Raw genomic sequence first — 11283 nt, forward strand, 5'->3', positions numbered from 1 at the left:
ATCACTAAATTTGTGGAAAATGTAATTGCCGGGTCATTAACTAATCCGCAAAGGAATGATGGAATCCGTTCTCTCTTCAGCGCTATACACTGAAGCACCTTGACAATATATTTACTTCTCTGCCACAGTGGATCCAGGCTATAGGGGATCAGTGTCCCTCAATATGAAACAGACAGCCACCTTACAGGTTGGATATTACTGTTGGCAGGCTTGTATATCTCCTCTGTGTAGTTACCACATATATGTGGCGCTAAAATACAGAGGTATACAACATCAGTTGTAGTGACTCGACAACCCGCTGGGCACGAACTATTATATGGCTCGCTAGCCTTTCAATCCATGATCCTATGTGATCATTTGTACACAATGGAAATGCAATTAAAACACAACTGTCACACCGACATGTTTCCCCACTGGTGTGGCTTTATCAAGGAGAATGACAGACAGCAATAATTGTCACGGCCAAATGAACCTTTTTATATGGCGCCAAGATGACTTCATTACTCCGCCAACCTGTGTCTCATCCAACCAACCACCACACTTCTCTCAAATATAACCAGACCAGTCATTCACCATACTCAGAATGATGGGCCAATCCATGTATATGATCTTGCATTACATCACACGCCAAGTCTGACTCCCCAATCAGAATGGCTTATAGGTGGACCAATCCATGCCTTTCTATATGTAATCATCCTCCCATGTCCCTGATACACATCCTTCTGGGTATCGCAACATCCGCTACTGTCTCCGATCACCTGACCAGCCGAGATCATGTGATGTCATGTCAGCAGGCGTGACATCATCTGAAGTCATACAGGGTAGAACTTCCTCACTTCCTCCCTCACTCTGCTACACACAGCCCAGAGAAGTTCAGTGTGAGATTAGCTATGATTGGGCTAAGGCTGTAAATGGGTGAAAACCACCATAATACTATTCCATATGGAGCATTAAGCAGCAATGCATAGATGTTTGGATGAGGCCTCAACACTTGTGTGTTTTAGGAATCATCCCTATTAGGGCTAATTACATACATTTTGAGCATGCAGTAGCCAGGAGAATTTAAAAACCAGACGCTGCCATATCCCTCCGCACCCCATGTTCACAGTTTTCATTCCGGGAAGTAAAAAAAAAATATAAAAATAATAATAATAATAAATACTTACCCGTAGCTGAATGTGACCAGAGCTCAGCGCTGATCGCCGTTAGGCCTAGGGGGTCAGGGATTAGGCCTAGGGAGTGAGAAGGAGCCAGTTGTAAAGTAGAAAAGTGTCTCTGTGCGAAGAGTCACATTCAGCTGGAGGGAAACAGTTTTCTTTATTACATCGGCAACAAAACCAGATACGGTCCAAAAAGGAGTTGACCAGATTGACTCAGTCCGGCTCATTCAAATGAATGGGGTGCTGTGGCCATACGGACGCACCAAAAACGTTGGGTAAATGCAACCTTGCTGACCTTTACCTCAGAGCAAATACAATATGTTTGAAATACTCTGCATCAGAATGCGTATAAATAAAGTGGCAAGAACAATGACAAATACATACATAATTTATTAAAATAGAAAACTGTACAGTAAATGCAGAGACTGCATCAGTAAAATCAGAACGTACCTCATGGATACTAAAACATCTATTTAACATGTGCTACATTACGCAGCAAAGCACCATAACATAACTGTATTCCTGTAGTACACAAACCAGTATGTACAATATACAGCTTGTTACAGTTTAACCCTTTTATTAAAAAGTATCTTTCTCCAGAAACAGCGCCTCTCAAGTTAATGGGTTTTGTCTGGCATTACAGCTCAATCACATCCACCTTAAAAAGGGCAATGCTGCAGTATCTGGCCAAATTCATCGAAGAAAGAGGGGGCTTTTTTCCTATCCTCATACAACCTGTCATTGTGGCAAAGAATTAAAAAAAATAATAATTCACATTCACATTCATAACCAAGCAACACTTTAGTATTGTCTTAGCAGCAAAAACTCTCCTTTAAAATCAGGTAAGTCGCTTGTCAAAACCCGTAAAAACAACCACTTAAGAATGCATCAAGAGATTGTTATACTTTTAAAAATTCAGCATTAAAACTTTGAAGAAACTTTAAAGTAGTAAAATTTAAATTCCAGAATGTAAGATGTTTCCAATTAAAACCTTGTCCTTAAATGCATGCTCTACATCGTGCTCTTCTATCTTTATTGAAACCTGAAAAAGTAAAAAAAATATATATATATTTAACCAATGCAGTTAAATTAAAAAAAATGAAGTCAAACACATTAACACTCCTTTTTGGAAGCCTAAAGTTGTCATCTGCAGTACTCACCTTTGTAAGGCGGGCTTCCTTAGCTCTCTTAAGACCTAAAATGCCTCTAGTTTCCAGAAGCTGGCACAGGGAAAGGCACTCTGACTGGCCAACTATCGCCATTTGCTGTTTTCGGCATACCTTGCTGTAGGTTTCATAAAGCTGCAAAACAAAAAACAAAAAAAATGCTGCCTGGATTAGTGCAAACTGGAAGTTAGTATTACAATATATGAAATTCCCCATGAAAGTCACCAGGTACAACTGCATAAGATAAGCACTCACCTTGCCCATGGTCACCTCCTTAATTTTACTTTGTTGTGTGAGCAGCAAAAGGGAACACACCACAAGCTTCTGCTGCAGAGGGAAGGTCTCATCCCCTCCGCTGCTCCGTGACATTTTGTCTCCATACACATCAGAGATAACGCGAGAGATGTGCGGTAGGCTGACTTTTTTCGGCACAGGTGTAGATGCCGTTTCTTTAGCTGGTGAGGCAGCTAGAAAATAAGAGGCCAATGTCACAAAAGTGGAGGAATTAAAATGCAGTTAAAAGGGGGTAATCCGGTGGCAAACTTTTTAAATTAACTGGTGCCAGAAAGTTAAACAATTTGTAAATTACTTCTATTAAAAAAATCTTAATCCTTCCAGTACTTATTAGCTAGTGAATACTACAGAGGAAATTCTTTTAGGAACACAGTGCTCTCTGCTGACATCTCTGTCCATTTTAAGAACTGTCCAGAGTAGGAGAAAATCCCCATAGCAAACATATGCTGCTCTGGACAGTTCCTAAAATGGACAGAGATGTCAGCAGAGAGCTCTGTGGTCATGATATCAGAAGAGAGCTCTGTGTTCCAAAAAGAAAATAATTTCCTCTGTAGTATTCAGCAGCTAAGTACTGGAAGGATTAAGTTTTTTTTTTTTTTTATAGAAGTGACTTACAAAATTTAACTTTCTGGCACCAGTTGATAAAAATAAATAAAATAAAATAAAAGTTTTCCACCAGAGTACCCCTTTAAAAAGCAGTGATTTACCCTCTCCGTGATTATTGCTGCAAGCGATACTCCACAGGGAGCGCCTTTGCTTTGTCTTTTCAGTACATACACCGCAAGGAAATCAAGGGGAGAACAATCTACTTACATTCAGATCGCGGCTTCAGGACCGTCTGGCTTCTCACATCTGACTCCACGATTTCGACAGCACGTCTGCAAGTGGGAAACAAATGTAAACATTAAATAATTAAGGCATAAACAAAAAAGTAGACAGATTTTTGCTGTGCAAGAAGAGCCTAAAATTGCAAAGTATCCAATTTAATTGGGGGGAAAAAAAAAAAAGTCAATTACCTGCAGATGTCTAAAGCTTTCCGAGCATCTCCAGAAACTGCAGAAACTTTTCTGGCACAAAACTGAATCGCTGCATTATCCAGAACTGGGTCACCAGAGACCTGCATGAAAACAAATTACAGTATGATAACCAAGTCACCTTTTTCAAACTGGAACAAGTGAAACAATATGGCAAGAAAAACAGAAGTGATCAATATTCACAATTAGGTCTGTAAGCCGAAAAAGAGCTCACCTGCCAAGTAAGCAGAACTTTGATTCCATGGCAGGACTAAGTAATCCCTTAACTGTGGCGAGTGTCTTTACCAAGAGCAATCCAGATAGCTGCGCTGGGTTTATTGAGAAGGGCATGCCTTAAAGGGGTACTCCGGTGGAAACCATTTTTTAAATCAACTGGTGCCAGAAAGTTAACACAGATTTGTAAATGACTTCTATTAAAAAAATCTTCATCCGTCCAGTACTTTTTAGCAGCTGTATTCTACAGAAGAAATTCTTTTCTTTTTGAATTTCTTTTTTGTCTTGTCCACAGTGCTCTCTGCCAACACCTGATGCCCGTATCGGGAACTGTCCAGAGCAAGAGAAAATCCCCATTGCAAACCTATGCTACTCTGGACAGTTCCCGATACGGGCATCAGGTGTCAGCAGAGAGCACTGGGGACAAGACAAAAAGGCAATTCTAAAAGGAAAAGAATTTCCTCTGAAGCATACAGCTGCTAAAAAGTATTGGAAGGGTAAAGATTTTTTTTACTAGAAGTAATTTACAAATCTGTTTAACTTCCTGACACCAGTTAATTTAAAACAATAAGACCAGTGCATTTTAGAATGCCTCAGGAATATATGCTGCTCAGAACTGGTGCAGATTTCAAGTACAAGTTATACTTTAATGCAGGACTAAATTGTAAAAAAAAAAAAAAAAAAAATTGATGCACGTGGTGCCCACCCACTTAGCGAACGCACCAATATGCTGCTCTTTAGAGTTTCTTACCTGTTTCAGCCTGTCTTGTAGGATTGTAGCTATCTGGTCTTTAGTATAAGGAGAGAAATTCAGTAGTTGTGGCTTGCACTGGGGCCGAGCCTGAAGTCTAGGCAGAATGCGGTCAGTAAAGTCCAAGGCGTTTGCAATCCCTGGAAAAACAGTGAGTAGTATACTTTTTTTTTAAGGGTGGATTTTTTTTAAAAGATATATGTAGAATTAGATCTGAAAGGTTTATGCTTTACTTACCAATAAGTACAATTCTAGAGTTAGTCAGCCAGGGCCACTCAAACACTGTGTACAGGACATCATGCCCCTTGCTATCCAGCTGATCCATCTCATCCAACACCAGAAGGCTGCAACAACAAAACAATTGATAAGTTGATAAGAAACCCATTTCTTTGCCTTTATAGGACAAAGAATACAAATAACAATGGCATCTAGCTTATCAGTATCCAATTCCAGTACAGTTTATCAAGAGAAACCTACAGGATTTGGCAAATATAAAAAGTTAAGAAATTATGTGAATCATAACAAGGAAGCCAATATAACAGGTATACGTACATCATTGGTCCTTTGCTTGAGATCAGTTTTTCCAGATGTTTAACTGCATCTTTCCCAGAAAGAGATTTTTCATTCCCAGAGATCTCTTCTGCTATGGCAGGGAAGATTGCTTGGGAGCTTCGTAGGGACATACAATTGATGTAAACAGTCTTGCAGCCCTGGAGAACCTCCTGAAATGCAACAAAATAAAAAAAATAAAACAGTACACCCAGCTACAGGTTATAACCATTCACTAGAGTTGAGCGAACTTACAGTAAATTGACTCATAGCGAACCTCGCAGCTCGGCTGCATAAATTAGTTCCAAGTTCTCGGGTTGCCTGGAAAAGTGCGGGATGACAGTCTTAGGTCTCCTAGGTCTGTATCCACCTTTTTCAGGCAACTGGAGCCCTTGGAAAGCTGAACTACCGTATTTATCGGCGTATAACACACTTTTTAGGCTAAAATTTTTAGCCTAAAGTCTATGTGCGTGTTATACGCCGATACACCCCCAGGAAAGGCAGGGGGAGAGAGGCCGTCGCTGCCCGCTTCTCTCCCCTGCCTTCCCTGGTGTCTAGAGCGCTGCTGCCGGCCCTTCTCTCCCCCTGGCTATCGGCGCTGCTGTCCGTTCTGGCTATCGGCGCCGCTGCCTCCCCCCATCCCCGGTGGCATAATTACCTGGGTCGGGTCTGCGCTGCTTCAGGCCTCCGGCGTGCGTCCCCTGCGTCGTTGCTATGCACGGCGCGGCGCACTGACGTCATGCGCCGTGCAGCGCATAGCAACGATGCAGGGGACGCGCGCCGGAGGCCTGCAGCAGCGCGGACCCGACCCAGGTAATTATGCCACCGGGGATGGGGGGAGGCAACGGGGCTGCGGCGCTGGCAATGGATGCCGCTGCCCCTTCTCTCCCCCTGGCTGTCGGCGCCGCTTCTCTCCCCCTGGCTATCGGCGCCGGCAATGGGGCGCCGGTACCGATAGTCAGGGGGACAGAACGGGCAGCGGCGCCGATAGCCAAGGGGAGAGAAGGGCCGGCAGTAGGGCTCTAGACCGCAGGAAAGGCAGGGGGAGAGAAGCGGGCAGCGACGGTAAAAAACTTTTTTAACCCAAATATCCTTGGTAAAATGAGGGTGCGTGTTATAGGCCGGTGCGTGGTATACCCCGATAAATACGGTAATTTATGCAGAATAAAGAAATCAACAGCCGAGCTGTGAGGTTCGCTACGAGCCATTTTACTGTAGGTTTGCACAACTCTACCATTCACCAATGCTTTTTATCTTCTAACCGGACCCAAGAACGGTTCCCCATTTTGGGGTAAACTACGACAAAGCTGCATAATGCATCCCTTGACAAAACTGAATAATGAATGTGTCTACAAACCTTGTTCTCCTGAAGTAGCTTGTTTAAGCAGGCGGTTTTGCCAGTTCCAGGCGCACCAGAGATGTAGAGGCTGCCAGGCTTCTGTAAAGATACATGGGCCTTCAAGAAAGAAAGGACGGCCGATGTCTCATTCTCACGTGACAGCAGACGCTCAGGCACCGCCGTGTTTAGAGCACACTTAGCCTGCTGGTAACATGATGCTGTGAAAGGAGAAAAAAAAAATAAAAAAACACTACACATTAAAAAGGGGTTATCCAGGAATAGAAAAACAGCACCCTTTCTGTCCGCAGGTTGTGTTGTATTATAGCTTAACTTTATTCACTTTAATGGAACTGAGCTGCAATACTAAACTTGTGAAGACCGCTCTAATTTTTTTTAATCCTGGATAACCCCTTAAGGACGCAGAGTTTTCCTGTTTTTACATTTTAATTTTTTCCTCATCACCTTCAAAAAAATCATAACATTTTCAATTTTGCATCAAAAATTCCATATTATATCTTTTTTGCACCACCAATTCTACTTTGCAGTGACTAGAGATGAGCGAACTTACAGTAAATTCGATTCGTCACAAACTTCTCGGCTCGGCAGTTGATGACTTTTCCTGCGTAAATTAGTTCAGCCTTCAGGTGCTCCGGTGGGCTGGAAAAGGTGGATACATTCCTAGGAAAGAGTCTCCTAGGAATGTATCCACCTTTTGCAGCCCACCGGAGCACCGGAAAGCTGAACTAATTTACGCAGGAAGAGTCATCAACTGCCGAGCCGAGAAGTTCGTGACTAATCGAATTTACTGTAAGTTCGCTCATCTCTAGCAGTGACAGTCATTTTACCAAAATATCCATGGCGAAACTGAAAGAAATAAAAAATTCATTGTGCGACAAAATTGAAGAAAAAAATGCCATTTTGTAAATCTTGGGGTGCTTCAGTTTTTAAGCAGTGCGTTTTTCGGTAAAGACAAGACCTTATTTTTATCCTGTAGGTCCATACGGTTAAAATGATACCCTACTTATATAGGTTTGATTTTGTATTACTTAAAAAAAAATATTTAAAAAAAATCATAACTACATGCAGGAAAATTTATACCTTTAAAATCTGACCCCCATAACTTATTTTTCCCCACATACGGGCCGGTATGAGGACTTGTGCCGTGATCTGAACTTTTTATCGGTACCATTTTTATATTGATCAGAGTTTTTCATTGCTTTTTATCCATTTTCTTCATTATCTAAAAATTTACCAAAAATAGGCTATATTGGACTTCGGAAATTTATTTGCGCGTACGCCATTGACCGTACGGTTCAATTGACAATATATTTTTATAGTTTGGACATTTCCACATGCGGCGATACCATGTTTATTTTCTTACACTTTTTTTAATGGGAAAAGGGGGATGATTCTTACTTTTATTAGGGAAGGGCTTAAATGATTTTAATTCACTTTTTTCACACTTTTTTGCAGTGTTATAGCACCCCCTAGTGGCTATTACACTGCACACACTGATCTGCTACACAGATCATTGCCGTGCATTGACACGGCAAAGATCAGTATTATCGGCGGTCGATTTCTCAAGTCTGGATTTCAGGCTTGGAGCAATCGCCGATCGGATGCGACGGAGGCAGGTAAGGGGACCTCTACTCGCGTTCTAGCTGATCGAGACATCGCTGTGGTCCCGATCAACCCACCTAAGCTGCCGGAAGGCTTTCACTTTCATTTTAGATGCGGCGATCAACTTTGAACGCCGTGTCTAAAGGGTTGTAGAACGCAGTACAATGATTGGTGTTGCACGCTATCAGCCCAGGGTCACGGCTTTCATCAGCCACCGGGACCGAACCGGTATGACGCAGGGTCACAGCGTCCGGGACTAGGCGCAGGGTGTACAGGTCTGCCCTGTGTCCTTAAGTTAAGCCCTCATTGATGCTTGCAACAAAACATCCTTGATTATCAATCAATTCAATAATGACCATCTCCACAGAGCAGTGTTTCCCAACCAGGGTGCCTCCAGCTGTTGCAAAACTACAACTCCCAGCATGCCCGGACAGCCGAAGGGTGTCCGAGCATGCTGGGATTTGTAGTTTTGCAACAGCTGGATGCACCCTGGTTGGAAACACTGCCATAGAGTAAGCTAATTATATTGCAGGATGGATGTAAGGCCGGGTTCACACCACGTTTTTGCAACACAGTTCCCGTATACGTTTTTTAATTTGAACACCGTACGGAAGCGTATTGAAAACCATACGCATTGACTCTCCATTGAAAACCGTATGCAAAGAGATGCATATCGTTGTGTCCATTTTGCATCCTGTACGGTTTTGTCAGTTTTTTCCCCCTTACCCAAAACTGCAGCCTACCACAGTTTTTGGTCCGGGTGAAATGCCATATGGAAACTGTATACTTTAATTTTTTTAACATGGGAGTCAATGGGAACCGTACAGAACTGTATGTGCGTACGGTTCCATCCAGTTTGCACCATACGGTTTTTGACTTTGCAGGTTTTTTTTTCTTTGAATTTCAATCAAACAAGTGAAACTTTATTCATAAAATAGTGAAAAGTTTTTCTTAAGCGGATGCAACCAGACATCATTTTTCAAATCGTATATGTGTTAAAACTTGTACACACATTTTGATACAGTTTAGTCCGGTTCTGAGGAATCGTTTTTTTCATCCAAAAACCTGATACAGGAACTGGATTGCAAAAACGTGGTGTGAACCCAGCTTAAGGCAAATAAAGAGGTTAGAGGAGGTTCTTATATTGGCTACCGGAGGCGGCAGAGGATGAGATTTTTACTTATATGTTAAAGGGGTACTCCGGTGCTTAGACATCTTATCCCCTATGCAAAGGATAGGGGATAAGATGCCTGATCGCGGGGGTCCCGTCATGATCTTGCCCGCGGCACCCCATTTGTAATCAGTCCCCGGAGCGTGTGACGTCACGCCCCCTCCCGTAGGCTTGCATTGAGGGGCGGAGCATGATGTCACACAGGGGCGGAGGCGTGACGTCACACGCCGCCGGCCCTGTGGTCGCCGGTAATCAGACCCGGAGCGAACGCGCTCCGGGGACTGATTACAAACGAGGTGCCGCGTGCAAGATCACGGGGATCCCCAGCGGCAGGACTCCCGCGATCAGGCATCTTATTCCCTATCCTTTGGATAGGGGATAAGATGTCTAAGCACCGGAGTACGCCTTTAAAGTGAGTTGATCAATATAGCTCAGCAGGGACTATCAAGCACCACTGAAACCTTTTAGCTTTGCAGCAGTATTACAGTAAACTGCTCCCATATGTCTCTTCCTAACTCCCGATCTACTGACCAAACATATTTGTAAAGTAATAATAAATGGTTCTTACCTTCTTGTTTGAATAGACGTGTACCCACGCTCTTCCTCTCGTGCGGCACACGTTGGGATGAGCTGGTTGGGGTTTCTTGACCTCTCTTCTGAGGAGATAACACGACTAAGTCTTCTCGCTTCTTGATAGGTGACAAGGGAGTGGCTGCAGGCTGGTTCTCATCAAAAATGAGACGCCTCCCTTTAGCTGGGCTAAGGGGGCCACTATCATCACGGCTTTGTTTGGGTGGGGAGCATCGGAGAGACTGAGGGATGTTACAAAGATTTTCGCCACCTAATAGTGGGGGAAAAATATAAAAATGTGAGCCTAAATTTAGTACTTATGGGGTAACAGCTATAAAAATGTATTCCCTATGTATAGAATAGGAGATGAACATCTGATCACATAGGTCAGTGATTCCCAACCAGTGTGCCTCCAGCTGTTGCAAAACTACAACTTCCAGCATGCCCGGACAGCCTTCGGCTGTCCGGGCATGCTGGGAGTTGTAGTTTTGCAACAGCTGGAGGCACACTGGTTGGGAATCACTGACCTAGGGGGTTTGAACTCCGGGAACCCCCTGTAATAGTGTAAACCACAACCCAACTCACTCCAGTGAACAGAGGTGGATCTACACATGCAGCTCTATTTATTCTCTATGGAGATAGCATAGGTAGCATGGAGACATCGCTCAGTTACCCCCAGCAGCTACATTTAGAACGACATGAGCATGTGCCGACCCAATACTCCATTTATACTCCTTTTATGGCTGGAGTACCCCTTTAAATCAGTCTTCACCAACCTGTCAATTTCCAATTTGTAGAAACCTAAAACTTCCAAGAGGCTGGAATATGAATGAGAAAGAAAATTTATTATATATATATAAATTTTCTTCCTCATTCATATTCCAGCCTCTTGGAAGTTTTAGGTTTCTACAAATTGGAAATTGACAGGTTGGTGAAGACTGATTTAAAGGGGTACTCCACCATGTGTGCGTGCGTGTGTGCGTATATGTGTGCGTGCGTGTGTGCGTATATGTGTGCGTGCGTGTGTGCGTATATGTGTGCGTGCGTGCGTGTGTGCGTATATGTGTGCGTGCGTGCGTGTGTGCGTATATGTGTGCGTGCGTGCGTGTGTGCGTATATGTGTGCGTGCGTGTGTGCGTATATGTGTGCGTGCGTGTGTGCGTATATGTGTGCGTGCGTGTGTGCGTATATGTGTGCGTGCGTGTGTGCGTATATGTGTGCGTGCGTGTGTGCGTATATGTGTGCGTGCGTGTGTGCGTATATGTGTGCGTGCGTGTGTGCATATATGTGTGCGTGCGTGTGTGCATATATGTGTGCGTGCGTGTGTGCATATATGTGTGCGTGCGTGTGTGCATATATGTGTGCGTGCGTGCGCATATATGTGTGCGTGCGTGTGTGCATATATGTGTGCGTGCG

At 43.5% G+C, this 11283-nt stretch overlaps 1 protein-coding gene across 1 annotated transcript in view; it reads right to left on the reverse strand.

Moving 5' to 3' along the window:
• Window positions 1–1538: 1538 nt before the first annotated feature.
• CDC6 (cell division cycle 6) overlaps window positions 1539–11283 on the reverse strand; it is a 16418-nt gene continuing 6673 nt past the window's right edge. The window contains exons 3-12 of the mRNA XM_056548052.1: window positions 9866–10138; window positions 6525–6724; window positions 5171–5340; window positions 4856–4962; window positions 4619–4758; window positions 3637–3737; window positions 3434–3498; window positions 2582–2793; window positions 2321–2461; window positions 1539–2202 (exon numbers count right to left, since the gene is read on the reverse strand). Of these exons, the coding sequence (XP_056404027.1) occupies window positions 2116–2202; window positions 2321–2461; window positions 2582–2793; window positions 3434–3498; window positions 3637–3737; window positions 4619–4758; window positions 4856–4962; window positions 5171–5340; window positions 6525–6724; window positions 9866–10138 (1496 nt within the window). The 3' untranslated portion in view covers window positions 1539–2115. The remainder of the gene's footprint in view (window positions 2203–2320; window positions 2462–2581; window positions 2794–3433; window positions 3499–3636; window positions 3738–4618; window positions 4759–4855; window positions 4963–5170; window positions 5341–6524; window positions 6725–9865; window positions 10139–11283) is intronic.

This window comes from Hyla sarda, chromosome 12, assembly GCF_029499605.1.
Source record: "Hyla sarda isolate aHylSar1 chromosome 12, aHylSar1.hap1, whole genome shotgun sequence".
In the NCBI taxonomy this organism is placed as follows: domain Eukaryota; kingdom Metazoa; phylum Chordata; class Amphibia; order Anura; family Hylidae; genus Hyla; species Hyla sarda.